The following is a 27,612-nucleotide window of genomic DNA, read 5'->3' on the forward strand; positions in this document are numbered from 1 at the left end:
TTCCCCCTCAACTTCACAACCATCTTTGCTTTCTCTGAATTCTTTTATTTCACAAGTTATGCTTAGATTTCAGTTCTGCACGTTCTCTATCCTTTGGTTTTGTTTTCATGTTGTCTTGTTAAGTGTCTCCTCAAGAATTAGATCATGTACTTCTCGTCTGCTCTACATTTTCTCAGGGCCCAGCAAAGTTCTGACTCTTCCCCCACCAACACTGATTCATTCATGATCATTCATTAAGATACAGTCATATGGCAGATATAGCAATATATGTGTTGATAAATTCCCAAAGTTTAGACAAGTTCAAGCATAAAAGCACGGATGAAGTACTGCACATGCAAATACTTGCATTGTACTAACTTGTAACAGAAAGGAAGACCATAGGGCACTCTAAGTTTCAAGGGAAAAAGAACTTTATCTTCCACTCACATTTGAATAAAATAAAAAGTAATTTCAGATAACAGAATTGGCAGTCTAACAATCAATATGTAGTCAATGTTTGAGAAAACCCTTATGAATAAGATAGCTATATCTCACGATGGACATGAAAACAAATTTTAATCCAAACAGATGTTTCTAGTATGGAGAGATTTTATACTTTAGTTACTAAAATTGATTATCGTATATCTTTTGAAGAGCAAAGGAAAAGTTGGTATATAGTTTATGACATCATTCAGATAATCAGATGAATGAAGCAAAATAAGATCATATGCCCTTCTTACACTATGTACGTGTGCATTTGTGTAAAACGGGTGACTGAGGGCCGTGTTCTGGAGCAAAGCCCTCACCGTGGTTCTTATCTAAAGAGGGATAGCTACATAAATGTGCAAGAAGATGTTCAGAATTAGGATCATTGAACTGATTTTCAAAAGTCAGGATTTAATTTTAGAAAATAACATTTTTAGAAATGTTTTTGTTTTATTTTGAAAAATTCTCATGTTATTACAGAGTGAGTTTCAAGTATAAGTGAAAAAATATTCATTTTATTGTAAATTTCCCGATAAGAGTCCAACCATACATAGTATGTCCATCAGACAATGGAAAGGAAATTATCACCTAATTTGTTAGTCTTGATTCTTTAAAAAAAAAAAAAGATGCTATAGGAGGTGACACAGAATATGGAAGTGAGCGGAGAGTGGTATATTGCAGTCTCTTTAAGGACTATAGTTCCAATAATATCATGTCATTGCTCTGCAGGTATCACTCTAGAGTCATTATTAAGTAAACGACTTTCCAGGAAAATCAAATTTAAAGAAATCTGGACTCTGTAGACAAAGGAGGAAACGGGACTGTGCTCTTCAAAAATTCTTTAACACCATGTTTTTTCTTCCCTCGGACTTGCCCATTGCTTCTAGTCATTTTCTCTCCAAGGGCAACATAATTCCTTTCAGAGAATTAAGAGAGAATTATATGGGAAACGCAGATCATGATTGCATAGCACCAACATGGAGTTTCTTCCTGGTTGATGGCGGGAGCCTGTTTGTGGCTTATAGTTCATCACCATCCTCGGAGCAGAAGCTGCTTCGACTGCTCGCTTTGGAAACTGCGGGGGAAGTGGCAGAGAGGAGAGGGTCTGTTCCAAAGGGGCACATTGTATCACTTAGTAGCATGCCGTCCAATCTTTGCTCCTCTTTCAAAGCGGCACTAAACGATAAATCTGTGAAGTGGGACAAAGGGTCAGAGAAGGCCACAGCTTGCTCGCAGAACTCCGGGCTTGTCCCCTGAGACGGAGTCAGTTGTTGGCAGCAGCCCAGAACTGAGTTCTTCTCAGGATGGATCTGCTGTTTGGTGAGGTGGGGACTGAGATCAGCCGGGCCGCGTGAAGTCAGCATTGGCAGACCGTGAGCCCGTGCTTGTATCTCCAGTTCCTGCAATTTCCAATAAAAAGTTATAAATTGTCAAATAATGCGGTGGAAAAGTTGACATGATTATTGAAATCAAACTGGAAAGAAAACAAAAAAAAATAGCTAATGAACAAAATGAAGAGGTTGGCAAACTACAAACACATTTTGCAAATAAAGAAATCTGGTGTATTTGCAATACCTAAAATTACTTAAATTAAAGAAAAAAGTCCTCACAGTGTCTGTAAACCACATGATATGTGATGGTATCATAGTGGCTCGGGCTATATAGTGCACTACACAAATTGTGAAAAGTCTTCCATTTATTCCTCCTGCTTAATCTCCTACTATAACTCAAGAGCATTTCACTAAAACAGGGTAAGTGTATGGCTTGACCATGTGCCTGTCTGCATTAAAAAGAGATACAATTATAAAGCCCATTTTTTAATATTTTGTTACACATGAATAGATAAAAGGTAAAATGTAAACTGGTAAAATATGGCTTAAGGCAATGAAATCCATAACAATGTCACTAAAGAAAGTAAAGAGGAGGGAGAAATTTAGTGTCCAAAATCATCTTAGAGAAGTAAATACTTCTCTTGGTTGTTCTGTTTCTGTTTTCCAATGTGTGACATAATATCGTGTGTGTAGCAAACGAGCATCATTTTCTGCATTTGGTAATTGGTTCTCACCCATTCCATGTCTATTTCAGTCATTTTGATCTTTGATCTCCAATTAAAACCTAATGGAAACAACCCAATTCGGAAGCTTTAAAAGGCAGTAAATTATTTTTCCAAAGGGGGGAAAGGTTGTTACTAAGCAAGCGTATAAGGGAACCCAGTGAAGAAAAGCAGTGACGAGCTAGTTATATGTTCGCTGTGCAGCTCACGGCAACCATCTCATGACAACCTGAATCCGGAGCACAAGCTGCTGGTTAGCCTGTTCTAATGTCTTCTGTCTGTGCTCTAACTCCCGGGCCCTCTGTTGTTCTTTCTGCAGCCACTTGATGTACTCCACTGATGCCTTCAGAATGGTTCCTTTGTTCCAGCGCAGATCACTGCAGAAGAGGGAGATAACCTTTTCACAATTGTGCATGTCAGCAGAATTCATAAGAACTTACAAAATCTTTTACATTAATATGAAATAATGATTTACATGACTATTATTCACTCTTAGATATTATTGCTTCTGAATAGAAATTTTAATAGAATAGTTAAGAAGCCCTTATATAGTAAAATTAATCCCAGAATGAAAATAAGTGTCAAAAGAAAGTAATAAAGTGACTTTTTGTGGGAGAGCTAAATGCAATATCATGATTCTACCATTACAGTTTTTATATTTTTAGTGAAAATTGCTTTTATTATTAACTCTAAGATTAAAATCTATGTGCAGTATTTCTGCATTAATGAACTAGCAAATGTACATTACTGACGACTTAAGCCTAAATTTTTTAAGATCATTTCAAATGTACCAATCTTTTAACTTATTTCCTAATATGGTTGCTTTTGTTTCTAAGAAAGAAAAAAGGACATTCTTCCCTGAATGGTGATCCTGAGTGGTTGTGAAACACAGCAGAGTTGGGCAACATTGCTTTATGCAACAGAGCAAGCTTCCTGAAACCATTTAATCAATTTTTCTGCACACACAATAACATCGTTATTTTTAAGGTTGGACTCAGAGCACCATTTTTAACTATTTGAATATTTTTACACATTTAAGATAATTAATAGAATCAATCATTTCTCAAATATCTTTTAAGTTTTTTCATAGAGAAATATGAAGATTGGTTTAACAAAGGAAAAATAATAATATAGAAGTATAGAAGAGTCTAATAGCAATCTTAATTTCTGAAAACATTATGGATGTAATGCTGCATGAGAACTATTAATAGCATTAGTAACAAGAGCAAACTAATTATCAAATGTTAATTAAAGTGCTTAGAAAATGATGGTGACTGAACCTGAAGTTCACTGACTCCGATTGACTGACTGGCCAAGCAAGCTCTGAGACCCTCCTGTCTCCAATTTCCAGCAGACAGATTACAGGCAAGCACATCCAAGCCAAATTTTCATGTGGGTTCTGGGATCTATACTCAGATCCTTGCGTGTGAATATCAAGTACTACTCGCTGAGTATTGCCCCTCATTCTGAAAATTATTTACACACTTAAAACAAAAATAAACATTTTCCAACAGTTGTTTTTGTTTTACTTTGTCTAAGTATTATATTGAAATTAGTCCTAGTTTGTATAATTTTGATAAGCTAGAATAAAGTTAATAAATTACTCATTACGGGTCAGGTGTAGGAATATAAAGTCTGTGAAACAGCTATTTGAACATTACTCATGGAAACAGGTTGAGTGGCCCTGTCATTAGCAGCAACAAATGAAGGAAAGATACATCTTCATCCATGCTGCAGGAAGGGTTAAAGACATTTGAATGGCCAACCATCTACTGAAATGTACCAAACCACCTCCAGGTTTGCTCATTTTAAATGTTACCTACTCAGTTTTCTAGGGCCACCATGACTGCTAAGAGCAATCCTATTCCCAGGGATTTATCTCATGGTAACTATGGAAAGACAAGTCGTTTCTGTTGTTGAACTAAGAGGTAACCGTAACTGAGAAATACTGTGTTCTCCTGAATCGGAACTCTTAAGTAGTAGCAGGAACTCTATGGAACCTTATTTTTGTTTCATTTTCCCCCTAGGGGGAAGGGCATATGAAAGAGGAAGAATAAGAAGCAAAGGACGTGGCCCACACCCATGCACATATGATCAACAGTAAGTGGATCTAGTTGGATAAATAAAATGTATATCTATAATATATAAATGTATGTATGTACATGTATATTTGACATAAAGTTGGAAGGTGTGTTTTTGGGAGATATGGAAGTGTTGGAGAAAGAAGTGAGGGATATGTTCAAATTTCTTTGTATACATGCATAAAATTTCCAAACATAATGGAAAAATCAAAAGCAAAGTACAATTACAGTCAAATCTAAACACAAAAGCAGATTTAAATCTAAAATAAATCTACAAAATCTAAAATAAATCTACAAAATAGAGAGGGAGAACCCAGTACTCTTTTGATTGTAACTGATGTCATTTGACAGTTCCTAGAGTCAAACAGTTGTTGCTGCATCTGTTAATATTTGAGTAGATAAGGCTTTACTCTTTGAATGCTTAAAAATGTTCATATATATATATATTCATGTACATGGGAATATATGGTTCTCTCTTATAAGATAATCTCAAATATTGTAGAATGTTATCATAGAAATGAAGAATGTAAAGGCAGGGCTAAACAAAGAAGGGAGACATTGTCATTTTATTTTCCATAAGGCAATTATCCTTGCAGACCTTAATATTTTTGGGAGAAGACCTAAAAACCTGAAGGTAGGGTCAAGACAATAAGGCCTGAGGTGTAAATTAGCGTAAGATTTCCCTCAGGTAAAGCTGCAGAAAATGCGTATCAGCTGTCACCTTGTGTGTGACATCCACTTTAAAACAGCAGAATTTTAAAGATTTAATTTATTTATTATGCATACACCATTCAGCATCCATGTATGCCTGCAAGCCAGAAGAGGGCGCCAGATCTCACTATAGATGGCTATGAGCCACCACGTGGTTGCTGGGAATTGCTCAGGACCTCTGGAAGAAATTGCTCAATGCCCTCTTCCTCTGAGTCATCTATCTAGTCCCAAGCATCAGAATTTTATAACCAAGAATTGCAGAAAACACCAGGACAACTCTGATTTGTATTTTTTCTCAAATTATTTTTCTCAGCCCTAGTTTGTCTGTATAATTTTCTCTTTTAACTCCATGATTTTGATCTGCAAAGAAATAAAGTTGTTTGAATGTTTTGATATATAAAAATGACAATGCCATTGAGTTCGGCGTCTTCATAGTAGCTCTGGCCTCATTCCCCAGAGTTTCATTTAGAGAGCTGGAAAAGTCCTCAGCAGGAGTAGCTCCACCATTCCTATGCCCAGGAACATGAGACATTTAGGTGAGTTCCAGGTCTCTTTGCTAAGCCTTACTGATCTTCTGTAAACATGTGGCTTCCTCCTCTTTTAGTTAGTTTGTTTGTTTCTTGAAACAAAGTTCATCACGTGACTTGAGATTTACTAAAAGTAACTATGTAGCCAAAATTGGCCTTGGTCTCAGTAATCCTCCTACCTCTGCCGTTTTAGTAGTAGAATTAAGATGTGAGCTACCACACCCAGCTATTTTCTTGAACTAAAAAACTAATAATAATTTCTCATCTTAATGGTTATCATCTATGTAACAGATTCAAACTGACAGTCTCTTGATAGTGCGTTGTTTTCCAATTGAGCTTTTAGTTAGTTGAATGATTGCCATAACTTAGTAATGCTATTTCTTACGTTTCTTCAAATGGAATCCTGTCTTCTCTGTATTTCCCTTACAATCTTTTCCTAGTGTTTTTCCTGAAGCTTTTAAAGGATCCGTATCAGCATTTAAAATTTAACCAATCAATCCAAATTGTTTCATAGACTAGTCGTTCCTGGGGTCTTTGGACCCAGCGTCTACTCTAGTAAAATCCTTTTCAAGATGCTAGATTCTAGATTCAACCTTGGCATCCTCACTGCTGAACCCCAAAGAATACTGAAGTCACTGGTGAGGTCTCAGTAAGGCAGGAAAAGAAACATCCTAAAGCAAAATGTAGTGCTCAGGTGTTTGAATGACATGCTAGAAGTCTTATATAGATATATAGATATATTCATCATTCAGTATGTTCACCGGAAGATCTTAATGTTATTTGTCAACAGATAGCATTATGAAAAATGAGAGTCGGGAGGACTGATGACCATAATGAAGAAAAAGATACTTAAGAATGCATAGAGTGAAGGTTTCTCAACTATCTTCGCTTTTATCTAAGTCTGTGGGAAACAGATTTTGCATATTGTAGGCTAGAATGAGACAAACAATAGCCACAGACAGTTTTGGTCAATAGTTTCTGTGACTGTAATCATTCTCACTCACTTATATGTGGTTTTTGTCTGACTTGGGGACAATAATGGCAGAGTTAAATCACTGCACTACAACCTACGTAAAACATAAGGCTTGATATATCTGCTGGAAAAGCTTGTCATGTGCTATACAATGAGTTAAACTAGAAAGAATTAGTTTATCTAAACAACTATAATATGTTAAAGATTACAATACTTCAGTCTTTATAATGTATTCTCATATACCTTACTGACATTTTTATAAAAACAATTATAAAGGAAAGGCAATTGGACACTACAGTTTACAGATTTATATTTTTAAATTTTTTACATGGGGGGGAGAGTTGGCTCAAAGGCACTTGTTATTGCAGAGGACCCAAGGCCAATTCTCGACACCCACATAGTAGTTGACAAATGCCTAAAACTCTATTATCAGGGGTTCCAATGCCTCCTACTGTCCTCTGTGGCATTAGACATGTACATGGTCCATATATGTACACACAGGAGAAATACTCATACATGCATGTATTTTATTCATAAATGTATTTATATTCATACCTATAACAAAATAAATAAATCTAGAAATAAATAAGCTTATTTGTGTGTCTGTCTGTGTGAATGAATGCAGTGTGTGTCCAAGTGTCTACAAGTGCCGGAAGATGCTGGATGCCTTGATGGTTAGTGACAGGCAGCTATGAGCTGACCAACATAGGTGCTGGAAACGGAACTCAGTTGCTCTGGAAGAGCAGCAACCATTCTCAGCCAGACTCAGGTGGATAACAAGGAGAGTTCTTTAGCAGGTTTGAATGACTATCTCTAGAATGCAAGCTTGGTCTGAGCGCTTCAGTTCTCTCTGCTGGGTTAGCTCCTTCGGCCACGCTCCCCTTGAAGCCTGTGCTTTCCAGTGTGCTAATGAAGATAAATATCTCACTCATTTCTAACATGAGTTATTTTATTGTCCAGATTAGTTATAACATTTAGGTTTACGGAAAGACTATTTCATTTCTCCCAAGCATCACTTTCTCAAACATTCTCCTTTCTCGATGGAGAAATTGTTGGTATTTGGGGAGATCATATTTGAATCGTCATTCAAGCTACAGATCATGACTTCGATTTTTGTACAAATGCTCTGCTTTCAAAATTAAAATTTTGATTAGTTGTTTCTTGATATTTACAATCTCAAACACTTTATATTTGGCTTTTTGTTTGCCACCAAAATCTGGCTGGCATTAGTCCTCAGTGTTTTACAGTTCTCCTGTGGCATGCCTGTCTCTAAAGCCTGGACGTATTTGACATTGTGACAAGTTAATTTTAATGTTCATATAATTCTTAAGTTGGAAGCAATGCTATTATCATAAGTTGAATATCTCAGTCATTACCATAAACAGCTTCCGACACTGCCATTAAATTGCCAATACTGTTAGTATGCAGAGAGCCACTGTGAACTGAGGGCAACTCACACACTTATTTTGACTACCAGAAGGACGAGGCCAGGGAATGTCTTGATGCTGAAATAGATATTTCAAAGGGCGACCAGAAGAAGACTTATCTTTGCTGTAAGATGCTTCGTTTCCTGGTCATTGGATCTGTCCTCCCTTTTCCCACCCACCCATTTGTGGGACACTGAAACTACAACATTATTGCACAAATGATTTTGAACTCACGGATCATTAGACTTTGGAATAAGAGTGCCAAGCTCCTTGATGCGGTAATTAATATTATACCTTCTTCTTCTTTCAACTATTAAGAAAGAAATATTATTGATTATTCTCATTAAAACACAGTTCACTGTTGGTCAGCTGTAAATTTAATAATCTTTAAAAAATAGTAAAGAAGATATTCCCAGTTAGTCAAAGGACAGTTTTAAATAATAAGATAAAAATTCAAATATGTCTTATACCAGCAGGAAAATTTATAATAATAGAATTGTGAATGTATACTTAATAACATGATAAAATATTTTGCCCCAAAATGCTTTTATTTTTTGAATCCACTCTTACTATCATATACATTTATTCATATATATGCATATGCTTATCCTGCTTGGTTGATACCTCACTCATACACACACTGGCAGAGTATTAGTGCAATCTTTCAGGGTCATTCACCATGCTTTACCCTTCTCATATACTCTTCTCAATGTTTAGTATATTGCAAATATATGTGATAAGTTAACAATAACTGCATCTCTTGGGATGGAGAGTTGGCTTGGTGAGTAAAAGCATTTGTTATTGCCAAGAACCCAGGTTTGATTCCCAGTACCCACATGGAAGTTCACCATCTCCTTGGGTATCAGGCATAGATGTGGTGCAAAACACTCATACACACAAAATAATGAGAAAATAAATCTAAATAATTAAATAAAAATAAAACTTTTTAAAAAGCCAGATGATGGAAGCATACACCTTTAATCTCAGCACTTAGGAGGCAGAGACAGGCATATCGCTATGAGTTCAAGGACAGGCTGGTCTATGGAGATCCAAGACAGACAAGGCTACACAGAAAAACCCTGTTCTGAAAAACTAAACAAGAAAATAAAGGAAAAGTAATATATATATATATATATATATACACACACATATATATATATATCCAGAGAGCATGGCCTACATAGGTGTTAACTAAATGTATGTGAATTAGACTACTAGTTTGATTTTCTCTTAATTAGCAGTTATTTAGTGTGTGTGTGTGTGTGTGTGTAGAGGTCAGAGGACATCTTGTAGTGACAGGAACTCTCCTTGCACTGTGTGGATCATGGGAATCAAACTCAGGCTGTCAGACTTGGCAGCAGTGCCTTCGTCCACTGAGCCACCTCACCGGTACTCTTTCCTTAATTATAAGGTTTTTCAGACTCTTGCTTGAATCAGACAAATCTGGTAAGATTGTCGAACAGGTTTTTACCTCACCAGGGAATTCTGATTTATGTAGACTCAGTATATGCACTTCTGAAATGTTATTAGGTGAGGCTGTTACTACATGTGCAATGTTAGCCATTCGAGAAATGTAGATAGAAGCCCTTCCAAATTTCCTGCTGTTTATTTTTCTATAAATTCATTATCTATAACAATTTTGTGTTTATAGAAACAATTCACTGTTGGCGATACAATGAGTTTCCTGTACTTCCCTATATGAAATTTTTGCAGTAGATTATACGTATAAAGTATTCAGGGAAATTTTTGCAAAAAAAAAAGGCCATAAAAAAGAAAAGTATACTTCAAAAACATTGTAAAATACCTAAATAGTGCCTTCTGGAGAACTAAAATCTGCTGCAGAAGAAGAAGAAAGTGACTAACATAGACCATTTGCCTTCACACATCCTTCTCTGCAAAGCCAGTGACCATTAGTGAGCTTCATCTTCGGGGACAGCACATTCAAATCAGAGTACACACAATCACTGAGCTTGCTTGCCTCTTCACTAACCATTCTGCTTCTGTGCACATGACTGACAGGGCAGCTAAATATTTCTACATAAAGAAACAAAAGTAAAATTGAGAGAAAGGCATGTATGCTTTTCAGAGAGAATTTTATGACAATTCTGTGTTCACATACTTTATCTCTATATCACCAAAGAAACATGCAACAGCAATGAAGCAAGTTCATGATTCTATCTCAAAATACATTAGTTTTAAGTTTGTTCAAAGTATTTCTCCTAACTCCACATTGTGCACACTTTCAAAAACTACTTTATTCTTCCTAGATTCTATTTAACACGTTATTTGTAAATTGCAAAATTTCACTATTCATTATGATTTTGGCATATTCTGTCAGTCTAGTCCCTAAATCCACTGCATTCAACTGGCATTCGGTAGACTGTTTTTGCATTCTCTGGCCACACAGACACCAAGGAAGACCAAGGCCAAGAGAATCCTGTTGAATGGCACTCTCACTAACTTTCACAAGAAGTTTCCTCTTTCACTCCAAGGCTTATTTCCAATGCCCAGGACAAGTTATGACCTGAACTCTCCTCTCCTGAGGGAATGAGGTCCCACCTTTAACTGTGTGTAGTCAAAGGGTTGCATATGTTTGGAGCAGAGTGGTAACTCAGGTTCAAAGCTACTGACAGCATAAAATAGAAAGACACAAGAACTATGTTGCATGTTAAAGGCTTGCGTCAACATTCCCAGGCCAAACCCAGAGATCCTGAGAATTGCAATCCACCCTTGGCTTTCCAGGTTTTAATAAAGATTCAGCGTTTTCAAATTTGATTTTTAACTTTTACTGATAAAGGCAACCTCCTTTGTAATTTTGCAATGACTTCTCATGTTCTGTAGCTTTGACTGTTTTATATTTGTCATAAATAAAATACACAGCACTAAATTTTTAACATTGATTTACCACAAAATGAAAAGACTTAGCATGAGAATCCAGTTACATAACACTTTGATAAGACACATAGCAGACACCAACAATACTATCCATTAAAGACCTATTTAAAAAAAAAAAAAGGACTGCCTACATAGAGAACCGAAGGAGAGATAAGGACAGTAACTCCATGGGACCTAAGGCTCTTCAGAATATGAATAGAACCAATCATCAGCTCTGCCCACTCATGCTCCCCCTTTCCTCACATTCTAAATCAAAGTTGTTTGCAATGCCCTTGAGGACTAAAGGAACCCAAAGGTGGCTCAGAAGAGTTGGAGCAAGGGCCAGCTCTGCTCACCGTCAGTTAACTGTTACCAGTCTGTTGTGGCAGTTGCAATAAGAACTGGCAAGGGTTTCACATGCCCATACAGAATGGATTTCAGTCCATTGCACACAAGAAAATTGCTGGTTTGACTTGCGGCTTTACTCTTTCATTTCCGTTGCTACTCTTTCTCTGTTGACACTTGTGTCTCAGAACAAAGCTGCTTCACATTCAATTAGTGGAAGTCACTTGGAATACTGAAACTCTTAAGACAAGACTGAGCACTGTAAACCCCAGCCTTGCTGATAATCTCCCTCTCTCAGCTGCATTTCTCCAGGTCCTATGACTGGTTATCTGAGTCAAAATGACCTAAAGAAGGCACGAAGAACTCAACATCACGAGATAAGCCACGCCTTTCAGTTAATGTATCATTGAAAAGGGAGGAACAAGTCGATACTGAAAAATGAGGATGTGTACTTGTTTCTGACAGCATGAAGTACACTTTATAGCCAGTTGCTTCTTCAAATCTATGAGCTGGTGAGTTATAACACTGCTCAAATGTAACAAAATGCACTCATCTCAGTCAAGCAGGCCCTGCCCAAGAAGGGAGGGTAAAGAGACTATTCAGCTTGCCTCGTTTCATGAAAATGCCAAACTTTTCCAAAAGTTCTCAAGGTTTGCATGTCTAAAATTGGCTCAAGTTGCTAAGCATGGATAATTAATTTCAATAATCCAATTTCAAGCAGCAATGGTACGACAGCAAAAGACTACCTTACTCTGCATTAATTTTGTCTGAAGAAAAAGGAAAACATACTCACTGAGGTTGTGGTTGTCCTTTTTCTGCCTCTCTTTCGCCAAAGCTCTGGTGTCAGTTTCTGAACAAAAGAAACAGTTGAAACAGAGTTCAGTTCTGCTCTGAAGCCTTTCCCTGCAATGTTCAGAAACACGGGGAAGGAAAAGACGATTGCTTGTTCTAGACTGCTGCAATGATATGCTTGATGCCATATGAAGAAATTCAGGGCAGGAGATGCTTCAGTAAAAGAAAATAGCAAAGTCTTTAAGAACTGGAGAAGCAAAAACCTTATCTGTTTTTATAGCTTTTCGTTTTATAGTCATGTGGTCAATTATCAGACTTGTGGTCTCAGCACCTCACCTGGTAAATGGATATAATACAACAGCTTCCCGATAAACAAAGAAAGGATTTCACAGACATGTAGCATGGAAATACTAAACTCATTAATGTCTACTGTTATCCTCATAATTTTGAGATTTGTAAATTAACCTTGTGTTGTCCAAAATATTTATGATTGCTCCATCAAAGGAATTGGAACTAGTTATATATCTTAGATGTGCATGCCAAAACCATCCTAGCACTCAGGAAATAACACAGTTTGCTACAGGCTGGACTGGCTGGCCATCAACTCTGAAAAGTGTCCAAAATAATTCTGACTCTATAGTCATCATAACATGGGTAGTTCCTTCACCATTAACAGCATCAGTTGGGATTATGATACCAACAGAATGCTAAGGAAATGTCCTTGGTGGCTCTGAAAGCTACTTCTATTGTGCTCTCTATAGGAACCTCTGGAGAGGTGCACACAGTTAATAAGCAAGACTACTTGCCAATTTACAGTATTTTCGCACCCTGGGCTAGTACCAGCTTTGGGAATGTATTGTCTAGTTCAGTCACATGTCACAGACTATACTCTGCATGGTTCCCAGAGTGACTCGTAAGAGACTCTAAGTCACAACAATTGGCTAAACTTCTCCTGGATCCCTGGGCCAAGAAGATGGAATCAGATTGTTAATGTTTGAAAGAAGCATATGAGCAGCTCCTAACATACTGAATCCATTCAACTAAAATGTGAAAGATATCGACCTATTGTTTAGTGATATTAAGAAATGATGGATCTACTCTCAACACTTATATCACCCTTTTAACTGTTTTGATCATACTTTGAGAAACTATTCAACATGACACTATGTTATTCACATATATGCAACTAATAAAAATTTTACAAGGCTAAACTTTTTAAAAATCAGCATTACCTGCAATTTCTTTTTTCATGGGCAGGATACTTGGACAGGAAGCGTTCATTAGATTTGCGTTAACTGGAGAAATTCCCTGCTCATCAGTGTATACATCCAAAATACTGCCAGATAACTTAAAGAAAAAAGAGAAAAGATCAACTAATTAATGCCACTGTAGACGTACACATATTTAGCATTATACCTTAAATCCCTCATTTTACGTTTGTCACTTTGTAGTGATCATGACAATAGAAACAATTAGTTTAAACAATTATTTAAAATAGAAATATACATTGACTACTGTAGTGATATTTTGCTTGTGTTTTAATGAATAAAGCTTGCCTGAAGATTGGAGTGCAGAACTAAGCCACTAGAGGCCACCTTTAATCCCAATGTTTAGGAGACACTGGCCTTTAATTCCAGCACAAGGGAGGTGGAGACAGGAAGGGATATGTCTGGGCAAAGAGAGGAATGTAAGCAGGAAGAGACAAGAGCTCAGTGCAGTCTGAGGTTTGATGGAGTCAGATGCAGTCTTAGTTGCATTCTGAGTTGCAGTCTGCAGTTTGAGGTTGCAGAGGACGCAGTCAGAGGATGCAGTCTGAGGACAGGATTGCCCCTTTGGTCTGAGCATTGGTAGAGGTGAAAGGTCTTTCTAGTGGCTAGCTTCACTGCTTCTCTGATCTCTCAGATCTCACCCCCTAATATCTGACTCCGGGTTTTCATTATGAATAATTAGAATTTGTGCTACAGACTACTTTCAAATACATTATGAAATGCATGTGGGTAAGACATGCTGAAAATAGTATTTAGATTGTAACAAAAAGACCAGTTCATCCATGAAGGAAAATTCTAATGAATATTTACAAACCTATAGAGGCCTGAGCTAGATTATGACATGGCTGTAACTTAGTGCTATTAAAACGTCTTTTCGAAAAAGCTATACACAACTTATCAAATCTGGAAGTTTCTTGCAGACTGCAAGTCAAGGAAAATGGCAAAATCTTTGGGAGCTTCAGAATGCTGTCAGTTATTTCAGAATCTGGCCATCAAGAGGGATTTTAGGTTGTTAATGAGATGGGAAACTATGAATCCTTGAAGACATTCTTTTCCCACTGTGTACTAATGTTCCAGATTGATATAAACACCCCAGCTGGTAATCAAGAGCATACTAAGACTAGTTTGCCTCTATGGACCATAGGCTCTATCCAACTGTCTGCTCTGCGAAGCTTAAAGTTCTTCTTGGGAACAATTTCTTAGAAACCTAAGGTACTTTAAATACAATTCAAAATAATCTTGTTTCATTAATCAAACTGTGCTTATTGATCATGCAAAAAGACTCAATTTAAATAATATTCAAGTATTAAGTAAATACCCAGTATTTCAGGGAACAGTTACACTTACAACATAAGATTTAAATTTTTAAAATATTCCTATTTTATATATCTTTGTTATATTTCTGGGCAGTTAACCAAAGGCTGAATAGGAATCAATTGTTTTCCCTTAAAATATATATAATCAAACACAGGTATGTCAAAATTATTGCAGAGAAATTAACTCTACATTCTACTTATTGTGAAATTCCAGTTCAATCTGAGTTACTATTTCAAGATTTAGAAAATCAATTTGGCAATCGATATGAGAAATTACTTAGGCTGAAATTAATTTTCAGGAGAACAAGTTGCTTTAGTGTATTAAATAAGTGTGTATTTCTAAATAAAATCAACTACAAAATGAAGTTTAAATGATCTAATAATAAGTCTATGTTCCTATCAAGAAGTACATTTTAGCCTGCTTTTGTCTCTATGGCATATATTTTAATATACTGCTATCTTCATTGTTAACTTTATTAGAAAGCCTCGTCTTTAATTTATCCAGCCTATACTTTACTTATATTCACTTAAATTGATTTTCACACTGCTTGGGACCAACCCAGGGCCTGAAATATGCTACATACATATATGCTTTATCATGAGCTACATTCTTGACTCTATAAACTCATTATTTTAAAACGTGCTTTTATTTTATAGATTTTAGATGTGGAGTATTTAAGCACTCCTCCGTTTCCAATTTACTCGTTTTAGAAACAAACAAAGGTTGACTAAATCAGAAAGATGATGTATGTGACTCTCTGTCAAATACAATTAGGAGGTGTTCCACATCACAGACCATTTCCCCAAGGTGTGCCTCATCTCAACAGAGCTTCAAACATACACATTCTCCATGGTCGCATTTGAATAACTTGGTGGTTATGAGTCGAGGCATCTCCACTTGAGGGGTACATTTCCACTGTGCCTTTGAGAAATATAATGGACGTGTTGAACCAAAAGACAGGGAGTGGAGGGGAAGGAACCCAGGAAAGGACACTTTGCCTCTGAAGAGCTTGAATTCAGATGGATTTCAATGTAGACTGGCAAATTGTAGAAATGTTAAAGAAGAAAAGGAACTCTAGTCCATGTCCTGTAACAATGGAGAGAGAGGCTCCTAACCCCCGGGTCCACAGTACCTGCTCAGATAGTACTCGCTGCATTAGTCCATAGAAAGAGAACAGGGTCCTGACAATGGATCTACTCCTGCCTGACCCTAGCTAGGTTATGTCATGCCCTGAACTCAGCTTTAGTCTAATGTATGCAATAAATCATAATGATTGATACCCTATCAGGCTGTAGGTACTGTTCTATTTAATGCAAGTGGTTAATCACATTTCGAGTCTCATTAGCCTGTTGAGTTTCAAAGTGTGCCACACACTTCAGGTCACCTAAGGAGAATTCTTTCCATTCAAACTTATGCGAGTGCAACAGTCGTGAACGTGAAATGCATGCATAGCCGTGAGAAAGCGCTTACAAGCTAATGTGCATCTACCTTTGCCAGAGGGATGCGCTACTTCAGTAACAAGGGCTATGTCTTTGTGTGTTGGCAAGCAAATGGATAGGCATTTTGTGAAGACGCTTTCGTTCTTGTTTAGAAAAGGCAGATTGATTTCTCAATAAGGCAATACACTGACATGACAGTGAATGAACATAGTGTTACCAAACCAAATAAAAATAAATAATTTATCTTAAAATCCATTTAAAGGGGCCAAGAATACATCTTTTGTGAGAGGATGAGACTCTCTGGTAAAGAAAGAACACCATTTCTGAGAAGCTGCTCAACGATGAGCAGTGAGTGACCATGATGGATGATATCTAGATTTTAGTCACATTTGGATCCAGCCTTCGTAAGTGATAGATCCTTTCAGAGCACTCAGTATTTCCTGGGGGGCTAGAGGGTATTCACAGGTCAAAATAGCAAATTATCTAATGAAAGTGACTATTTTGAGAAAAAATGATTATATAATGAAATTAATTATACATACTTTTTTGTTCCAGCCTTGAGGTCATGAACATATGAGAGCATTATAATAATATTCCTAAGCATACAGTATTGATTTTATGCCCCCCCCATTCTGGAGGGGTTCCCAGGCCCAAGGAGAGGTCCCCAGATTGTTCCCTGGGCAGCAGAGGAGAGGGTGCCTGAACTGGCCTTGGCCCATAACCATACTGATGAATATTTTGCATGTCACCACAGAACCTTCATATGGCGAAGGATGGAGATAGAGACAGAGACACATATTGGAACACTGGACTTAACTCCCTAGGTCCAAATGAGAAGCAGAGGGAGGGAGATCATGAGCAAGGAAAGCAGAACCAGAGGGAACCTTCATCCGACGATGGATGGAGATAGAGACGAAGACCCACATTGGAGCACTGGACTGAGCCCCCAAGGTCCAAATGAAGAGCAGAAGGAAGGAGAACGTGAAAAAGGAAGTCAGGACCGGGAAGGGTGCGTTCACCCACTGATACAAGGGGACTGATCTAATGAGATCTCACCAAGGCCAGCTGGACTGGGACTAAACGAGCATGTGATCAAACCGGATTCTCTGAATGTGGCTGACATGGGGGCTGACTGAGAAGCCATTGACAATGGCACTGGGTCTTGTTTCGTCTGCATGGACTGGCTTTTTGGGATCCTCACCTTCCTGGACCTGGAGGGAGGGGGGAGGAACTTGGATTTCCCACAGGGCAGGAAACTCTGACTGCTCTTGGGAATGGTGAGGGAGGAGGAGAGGGAATGGGGGAGCGGGAGTGTATTGGGAGGAGGGGAGGAAGTGGAAATTCTTTAAATAAATAAATAAGGAAAAAAAAAGAAAAAAAATCAAATCAAAATTGGGCTGTTAGGGAAGTAAGAACGATCTGGGAGGAGTTGGGTAAAGAAAAATAAAATGATCATAATATACTATTTAAATTTTTAATGAATTAATTACAAGAAACATTTACTGCAAGTACCTAAAAGGAAAAGCTGTTTAAAGATGTGTTTTAAAGATGGAAATAAAATTGATCAAATGCCTTAGAAAACTGATTGTGGAATGTAAGGAAAAGGCGATGGTAGAGATTGAGATCAAAGACAATGGAGAAGTGTTTCCGTCTTCATAGTTACAGACCAAGTGCATTAGAGTAGCAAGGGAGTGCTAAGAAATTATTATGGAATATATTCACATAAAATTGTTTATACACAATTTAAAAATTTAAAAAATTAAAAAATTTAAAAATTGTTTATACACATAGATGATTTGCCTAAGGTATATCCGGCACCATATGAGTGCCTAGTGGCTGTAGATGCAGAAGAGGGTATCAGATCTCCTGGGATTGGGAATCCAGACATTTGTGAACGTCACATGGGTAATGCGAATTGAACCCAGGACCTCCGAATGAGCAGCCAATATTCTTAACTGCTGAGTCCCCTCTCCAGAACAAGGAAATATGCTTTAAAAAATAGAACATAAATAATCTAAAGTGAGAGAAAAAATGTGAAAATATATTGTATTAGTCAGAGTTCTCTAGGGGAACAGAATTTATAGAATGATTATGTGTGTGTGTGTGTGTGTGTGTGTGTGTGTGTGTATTTATGGGGTTTGTTAGAATGGCTTACAGGCTATGGTCCAGCTAGTCAAACAATGGCTGTATACCAACAGAAGGTCCAAGAATCCAGTGGTTGCTCAGACCATGAGGGTGGGCATCTCAGCTGATCTTTGGTATGTGCCAGAATCCCAAAGAAGTAGGCTCTAATCCAATGAAGGAATGGACTCCGTAGTGAGAGTGAGGTCAAGCAGGTGAAGAGGAAGAGCTTCGCTTCCCTGTGTCCTTGAAATGGGCTCCCATCAGAATGCATGTCTCAGATTAACGGTGCCTCTCCCCACCTCAAAGGTCTAGATTAAAGATGCATCATTCCACAAAAGAGGCAGATTAAAAGTAGGTCTTCTACTTCAAATGATTTAGTTAAGGAAAAAAATCTTTCACAGGTGTACCTAGCCACTGATTTCAATTAATTTCCGGTGTAGTCAAACTGGCAACAAAAACAGCCATCACATATATGAATAATTATCAATGTCAGACAATCAACCCCATATAAAATGTAAACTGATTAAGAGATGACCACTAGATATATGTAGCTCACAAGAGACAGCTGGTAAAAGATATGCAAATGTTGAACAGAAAAAAATGAAGTCAGATATGCCCGCAGATTATAACTATAAGAGAACTGATATAGCTATACTAATATCGGAGAAAGTGGGCTTTCAAATAAGCAACTTCATTGATGACTATGATGGTTAGTATTGATGGTCAACTGATCAGGACCTAGGATCACGTAGGTGAACCTCTGGACATATCTGTGGGAAGAGTATGCTAACTGAAGTGGGAAAACCCCTTGTAATTGTGGGTGATAGCATTAGTTAGGCTAGGGTCTTAACTGCGTGTAACTGTGACTGAAAATATAATATAGCCAGCATCTTCAGGCTGCTAGTGCCATGACACCCCACTTTGATGAACTGTGCTCCTAAACTGTGCACTAAAACTAAACTTTCCTTCCTTTAACTCTGGCTGTTAATTATTTGTTCCAATAAAGAAATATGTAATTGCGGTACTTTGAATGGAATTGGTCCCAAAAGCTCTAGAGAGTGGTATTATCAGGAGGTGCGGTCTTGGTGGAGGAAGTGTGTCAACTTCCTGTTGCCTCTGAGCCAAGATGTAAGGACTCTCAGCACCACATCTGCCTGCATACTACTGTGCTCCCCACCACGATGATAATTGACTGAACCTCTGAAATGTAAGTGAGCCTCCAAAATTTAAATATTTTCTTTATAAGAGTTGTCATGGTGTCTCTTCACAGCAATAGTAAACCCTAACAAAGACAATAACTAATAAAAAAACAGAGTGACTACATATAAAAAGTGAATTAAAAAGCTAATTATAAGCATTCATGCACCTATTGAAAAACCACACCAAATTTGTGAAGAATGTGAAAATCTACAGAAGTTAATAATCTAACATCAGAGTGAAAGATTTCTACACATTCCTTTTAATTTTTGAAAAATCAAGCACCCAAAATAATGAAGAAAGCTACAACAGATTTGAATAAAAGTCATAGTGTGACCTCATAGATAACATGTTTACAGTGCTTGCAAGAATAGAGAACATGTGATTTTTCTCAAACGTCTTTGAAATATTCAAACATTGGGTACTCAGCCAAAAGAAAATCTCAACACAAAGTTCATAGAGCACTTGATTTGGAAAATTTTTAAAGTCGTTGGCAACTCAAGAGCAAAGATGAATTTGAGATTGCATCTTACGCCTGTCAGAATGGCTAAGTTCAATACCACAAATGACAGCTATGCTGCTGAGGAAGTGGACAAAGGGTACGCTCTTCCGCTGCTGGTGGGATGCAGATTTATGCAGCCACTTTGGAAATCACTGTGGTGGTTTCTCAGAAAACTGGACATGAATTTACCTCAAGACCTAGCTGTACCACTCCTAGGACGCTCAACCATACCACAAGGACACTTGCTCAACTATGTTCACAGCAGTTTTATGCATAATAGCAAGAACTTAGCAACAACCTAGGTGTCCATCAACCAAAGAAAGGATTTTTTAAAATGTGGCTCATTTACAAAGTGGAGTATTACTCAAGTATTAAAAATAAAGATACCATGATTTGCATTTGCAAATGGATAGAACTAGAAAAAAATCATTCTGAGTGAGACCCAGAAAGACAATCATGGTTTGTATACACTCATAAGTAGATATAAACTGTAAAGTAAAAGATATTCATTCTTCCCAGACCCAGAGAAGCTAAGTAACAAAAAGGACTTGAAGGGAGATGAAAGGTTATCGCTGGAAAAGGGAACTAGAATAGATTTCACAGGAGGGCTGGGGATGAGTGTGCTTGGGAAGAGCAGGGATCTGATAGGGAGGAGAGAGAGAAAATATTGAGAGAAACAACTGGAATTGGGGGGCATTTCAGAGGTGAGGTGGAACCTAGCACAATGAAAACTCCATTGAATCTACTACAGTAACCCTAACAAAGACACCTAGCAATGGGGGACATGGAGCCTGAATGAGTCATTTCTGTAACCAGGCAATGCCTCAAGAGGAAGGATTGAGTTACTAATCCAGCCACAAAGTCTTCTACCGACAGTTTTCCCTGCCTGCAGAGAGTCCTGGGATCAGAACCTAGCAAAATCGTCATCAATAAGACCAGAGTGTTCATCCAGAAACTGATTGGAGCAGGTACAGAGTCTCACAACAAACATTACGAGGAGGTTGTGAGTCTTGACGGTGGGGAGGAAGGATCTGAGGAACCAGAAAGGGCAGGGATGCTATGAGAACATGACCCACAAAATCTATGGATCAGGACTCATGAGGACTCTCAGATATCAGGGAGCCTACAGGGGTCACCTAAGTCTTCTATTAGACACAAGATAACTGACACACATATGAATTCTGGAAGACGATGGCAACATGGCAAGACCTCCACAGATTCAAACTACAGAGTCACTGCACTGAAAACGGAAAGTGGACACAAAGTCCCATCCCTAATCAAGAATCTATTTGTAATCAATACCTGGGAAAGACAAAATTATTTGTTTCCAATGGAGTGTCAATGAATACATCAATCATACTTCAAGACAGAACCCAGGCCCAGGAGACATTGGCCAAAACAAAACAAATTCCATTGTAGGGTTTTTGTTTTGTTTTTCATTTTCATTTGTTTTCTGTTTGTTTTATTATTGTTGGAGGTTTTATGCTTGTTTGATTTGTAGAGATATTTAGTGTTTTGTTTTTTTAAGTTTCTGTCTTTCAATTCTCACTTTTTTTTTCCTTTTTGAGACAGAGAAACCAGGAAGATGGATGGAATGGGCGACAGGATTCTGAGATGAGTTGGGGGAGGAGAAATATTAAAACATTAGACAAAGTAAGTAGCTCTGGCTGCCTGTAACTCTCTATGTAAACCTGGCTGGTTTTGAACTCACAGAGATCCACCAGCCTCTGATTCCAAAGTGCTTGGATTAAAGGCATGCACCAATATGCTTAGTCTTGTATGAAAGAATTCTTAATAAATTAAAAATAATATATAAAAGATAATGAGCTTTTTTCTAATATCTGGACCAAGGTAAGGATGTCCGCTTCCACCTCTATCATTCAACAGATAATCTAGACAGAACAATTAATCGAGAGAAGTCAAGAATTCACAAATCATCAAGAACTACATAAAATGGTCGTTGTTTACAGACAGCGTGATTTATAATCTTATATTTAGAAAATCCACAGATTCCATAAAAACAAAATACACCAAAACAAAAACAAAAAATGCACCCTTATTTAAACTAACAAATGAAGCTAGTAGCCCAGTTGCAAAACATAAAATCAACACGTGATGATTTTCACGTTGTACTTATATACGTAAGTGATGAGCAGTCTCAAAAAAAAAAGTCAGCACATTTCCATTTAAAATAACCTCAAAAATATATAGGAATAAGCTTAACTTTTATAAATGAAAGATGTATGGGCTGAAAACCAAAAAATACAGATAAGATTAAAGACATAAAAGATGGAAGATAACATGTATTTTTAGAAAGAGAGAATATTGACAAGATGATAGCAGTACATAAAGCAGTCACATATCCAATGTTATTGCCATAAAATGCCAAGCACATTTTTGAAGAGATTGAAAATCATTTGTTAAAATTCACATGAATTTTCAAGGAACACTAATAAACAGTCTTGGAAAAGAACTAAGTAGAGAATGAATACTTCTGGATCTCCAAGCTGTTACAGTGCTATGGTAACATAGAGTGACATTCTGACATCACAACAATTACACAGGGCTGTAGGGCAGAAAAACAAAGCCAAAAGAACACATCCTAATATAGTCCAGCAAATGGGACAAGGTTACCAAGACCACTCAGTGGCAAAAGGCAATCTTTTCGATGAATGGCATTCATTTCAATGGATATCTAAGGGAAAAAGAACAATTCTGGGATCTTATCTTGCACTTATTTAAAAATTAACTCACAGTGGGTTAAAGAACTGAGCACAAGATATGCAACAGGAAGACTCTTGAGAAAATACAGAGCTCTTGAGAATGGTGGAATCAGCAGAACACCGTTTGCCAAACTAACTTTTAGTGACACCAGAGAAAAATTGCTTTGCCTTTGTTTACAGTTGGTGCTGTCTGGATATGAAAACAGTCTACAGCCAAGATTATTGCAGAAGCATCTACACAAACTATAAATTGTAAGAATATCCATCACCTAGCAAATCACATACACTGTGACCTAAACTCCACTTTAAAATGACCCTTACTCTTCAGGTATCAGATGCAACCTGACCCCGATAGGACATTTTAAAATAACGATATCCACTCTGGAACTTCATCTCTGTTTTCATTCCTCAAGCTCTCGGGTCCCTAACCTAAACTATACATCCCTCCCAAGAAACTCCCACCTTTTATACCAACATATTTCAAATACCCCTAAGATCTATTTGACCTCAAGAATCTGAAGTCTAAAGTCCCTGTCATTTAGCTCATATATAAACCAAAACTCTTGTGTCTAGCATTCAAAATGCCATTTTAGCTTTTTCTTACAGATTTGATGTTATTTCCATTACTTCTAAATTTTTTAAGCCTTGTCATGATCATGCATGGGCTTTCAGGAAGAGATTTCAGACTTTGGTGTGGGTAAGGGTTATGATTGCAATAAATCTGTGAATCTGGAGATGAGGAATTTATGGAGGAAAATAAAATACAACATAAGAACATATGCTATGCCAGAGTTGATTATTTGTTACATGTCAGGGATAACAAAATAACTCAAATAACATCTTCATAACAACGTTGTAGGGCGCATATGACTATCATTCTAAACAAGAAGCAATTGCAGCTTAATTGAAGAAATGGTCTAAAAATAAGACAACTCTAAAAGCAACAGAGGTCACAATGAGACAGCTCTGTGTCCTGCAAACACAAAGACATAAGTTTAATATCCCAAATCCATGAGAAGAACAGTCAAGAACAGTGGCATTTGCTTGTTAAACCAGCACCAGGGACATGGAAACAGGTGCTTGGAACCAACAGGTCACCCAGCCTCACCTACTCTGTGAGGTCACAGCCAGTGGGAGCCACCACCTCAAAACAAAAGTTGAAATAATAGCCTAGACTCATGCTTTTAAGACCAAAGGCTGTATCCTCTATTATCTATCCCACTGCAGAAGCATTCTTTAATTTCTTTTAATGTGTTGAATAGTAAGAACAGTTCGGAGATACTGACTGTATTTTTCTTCCCCATTGCTCTTTCCTGAACTCCACCCCACACATAAGTATCAAACTCAAACAATTTCTCTCTAGGGCTTAACTCAGACCAACAGACTCCCTGGAGGTAACCTGGCTTATTTTTCTCTTCTACAAAGCGCTGTAGGACTAATAAGCTTAAATAAAACTTTAAATGTAATTTGTACTTATTTATTACTCCAATGCTTTTCATTTACATCCACTTAGCAACAGAAAGTACCCCATAGTATTCTCCTGAAAATAATTTAGGTTGTGAAAACCTTGAAGTTTTTCTGAACATGCCCATGCATCGCCTAGATAATCTCATTATAAATACTCAAAAATGAACAAAACTTATGGACAGTTACAAGTTAAATTCACACGGAAATTTTCAGTGAAATAACAAAAGGCAAAAGGAGGCCCTAAATGGTGTGTGTGTGTGTGTGTGTGTGTGTGTGCTTGTGTGATGTGTGTGTATGTGTGTGTGTGGTGTGTGTGCATATATGTGTGTGTGATGTGTGAGTGCATGCATGAATGTATGGTATGTGTGTATGCATACATGTGTGATGTTTGTATGTTTATGTGTGTGTACATGCATGGTGTGTATGTGTGGTGTGTATGTGTGTGAGGTTGTGCATATGTATGTGTGTGTGTGTGTGTGTGGTACGTGTGTGTATCTGTGTGGTGTCATATCACATAATTAGTGTGATTTTTCAAAAGATGCTGACAGGTATATTTGTTTAGATCCTCGCCTTTTGCCTTTCTATGAAAATATGCACTGTGGATCTGAAATGGTAAAACTGAGCAGGAGACTGTTAGATAGAGAAACTGGACATAAAAGAAGGTAAAGTCCTGCTCTAAAGAGGCGCACCGCAGGGAAGGATAGGCTGCAGAATGTATGCACAAATGAAACACTGACTTTCCAAAGATTATTTTCCTTCCTTGTGGGTGTTGATTCATTTAGATTCACTCAGCCAGATTTTTCCTGCTTTAGAACATACACCACCAATTGCCTCAAACTTTATTTTATTTGTTAAAACATCACTCCGAGGCTTAAAGGACAAACACTGAGCCATGAAATCCTGCTGCGTTATTTTGTTATTATTATTTTTGTTCCATTGTAAGTGGATAAAAGTAATGAGTGGGGCTGGAGCTGGAGCTTCCTTGGCAAGCTGGCTTTAACGCAAATAGAAAAACACAAAACTGGATGCTCACCGTTTCACATCACATATACTGAATGTTCATTATTCTCTTCTCACTAAAATAACAAGTTGTTAGTGTGAGTACGAAATAAACAATTAACCAATTCCTCACGTTGCATACAAAAGTCACAATAAAACATTAGCTTTAGCAGGTTTTTGACTAAATAAACTACATAATTTCTTAGCATAGCCCAGAGCACTCCAATGCTGTTTGTAAGTAAACAAGCTCTTTGAAACACACAGTTAATTATGGTTAACACATTTCACTGCGAATGTCTACACCTTATTTTACCCACTCCAACTCTAAATTTCAAATTCAGCATTTAGGCCAGTTTCATCTCCAGATAGGGAAAGGATTTCAAGATGTGCGTACTCACCAGCTTCAACTTGGAAGGGTCTATAACCTTCACAATAGCAATGGTTTTCTCTTTCTCCTTCATCATTCTTGTCCTGAGCTTGCAAACGCTAGCCAGGAGAGGCACACAGGAACTCCTGCACTAAGGTGAACTTTGCTTCTTCCTTGGACTTTAAGACTAATCTGGTCTAGATTGTGACTGACAAAAGCTTGCTCATTGATGTCGTACAGCCCTTTCAAGTTCCAAGCAAGCGCGAGAGCTTGTTAATATTTACTCAGTCCTTGCCTCTGGAATGGTCTTGAACTATAACAGTTTGCTTAGATTGCCAAATGCCACCAGAATTTACAGATACCTGGCTGACAAATACCTGATCACATTAACATAAATGAGTTACTACCCACAACAGTATCTCCAAAAGGAAAGAATGAAGTCGGCTAATGGGTAGAAATGGCAGGCTGATATCTAAACTCAGAAGTTAACTAATCATCCAGCTTCAGTGGAGCAGAGAGTGGGGCCTGTCTCAGGTCCGCTCACACGTCTAGGAGGGAGCTCCCCTTTTCACAATGACCGACATGGAGGTATGAGACTGTTGCAGCATGGGTTTTCCAACAGGGACAGAGCCATGCACAAATCTTCTATTCATTTAAAGAATGAGTTTGACCGCATTCCTGAACGTCTCTCAGCATCTTTCTGCTATGTACAAATATAAACAATAGCTATCACATGGATTTTCTTTTCTGAAAAACAGCCACAGTTTTTCATTAAGCCTACTTTATCGTCATTATCACACTGTGTAGTCAAGGAAAAGTGGCTATACTTTATTGTTGCCGTTGTCGTGATCCTGTTGCCCTTTAGTAATACTCATAAATAGGAATGCTAATGGCAACAATCAATTACAATATTGGACCTGAGTTGATAGCACTTTGGTATTTAGTTGCTGACACTCGTGTTGTGTGAGGCACCGTGTTCGTTGCTAGTGATGAGCTACCATGCAAAATGTTGTTTGAGAAGGGAAAATGTTGAGAAACACAGAGATTTTAGAAATACTGGGTTTGATTGGGATGGACAGTGCGGGGGGGAGAATACAGCAGAGAAGAGCACATGATTCTTGGAGTTCTTGATGTTAGTATTATTTTCGCAGATCAGCCAAAATAGATTTGAGCAGTAAAGTCTTTTTAGTCACTGTAAGTTTGAGACATCTGTTGTAACACAATGGATATCAAACAAGCGTAGGACAGATATGTTGAACATGGGGAAAAAAGAACTAGGTTGGAGATGACGTGACATCATCTACAAAGATACATGAGAAGAGATGGCTGAAGACTGGCTGAGAAACATAGCATTTTGCCAGCTGTTAGAAAAGAAAGAGCTAGCAAAATGGTTGAAAAATCAGATTACCTAATATGTATATCAGAAAGTGCCTCAGGGTATGGTTAACCATGTCAAATGCAACTTGGGAGCCAAGCCAAACTAGAATAGAGACTTTGATACCAGATGCTAATATATATATTACATATATGCATATATATGTATATATAATTTTGAGGGTTTGGAGAGAGGAAAAGAAATGGTGAAATTATGTGATTTACTATAATCTTAGAAAAACTGTTTCAACTGATTGGTGTTAAAAGCCCTTTTAAAGTCATGAAGAAGCTTGATTGGAGAGGAGAAAATAGGGTCATCAGATGATGCTGGTAGGAAAGAAATGGAGGCAGTAAAGTTTTGTTTGGGGTTGTGGTGGGGGATGTTTGTGTGCTGAAATAACATGATGGCCAGGAAGCAAGTGTGTTCAAAAAGAGCTATTTGGTTTGGTGTAATTAGAGGGGGTTATGGAAGACTACCACTACACTGATAGAAACAGTTCTGCAGATATACTGTTGATATAGGGGGAAGTACACAGAAAGAAAAATGGTTGGGAATTTAAGAAAGAGATAAAATCTTTATTCTATTC

The 27,612-nt window shown here is 37.6% G+C and overlaps 1 protein-coding gene across 3 annotated transcripts in view; it reads right to left on the reverse strand.

Annotated features, from left to right (window-relative positions):
* Positions 1-392: 392 nt before the first annotated feature.
* Positions 393-27,612, reverse strand: part of Tfec (transcription factor EC) — a 61,881-nt gene continuing 34,661 nt past the window's right edge. For 2 of the 3 annotated variants that reach the window (XM_048448985.3, XM_048448983.3), the window contains exons 3-7: positions 13,481-13,595; positions 12,250-12,306; positions 8,472-8,547; positions 2,748-2,895; positions 393-1,865 (exon numbers count right to left, since the gene is read on the reverse strand). In XM_048448985.3, the coding sequence (XP_048304942.3) occupies positions 1,485-1,865; positions 2,748-2,895; positions 8,472-8,547; positions 12,250-12,306; positions 13,481-13,595 (777 nt within the window). In that variant the 3' untranslated portion in view covers positions 393-1,484. Of the gene's footprint in view, positions 1,866-2,747; positions 2,896-8,471; positions 8,548-12,249; positions 12,307-13,480; positions 13,596-25,682; positions 25,837-27,612 lie in introns of those variants that run through there. The other variant, XM_048448984.3, reaches the window with a different exon arrangement.

The sequence above is a fragment of the Myodes glareolus genome, chromosome 25 (genome assembly GCF_982192425.1).
Source record: "Myodes glareolus chromosome 25, mMyoGla1.1, whole genome shotgun sequence".
Classification (NCBI taxonomy): Eukaryota; Metazoa; Chordata; class Mammalia; order Rodentia; family Cricetidae; genus Myodes; species Myodes glareolus.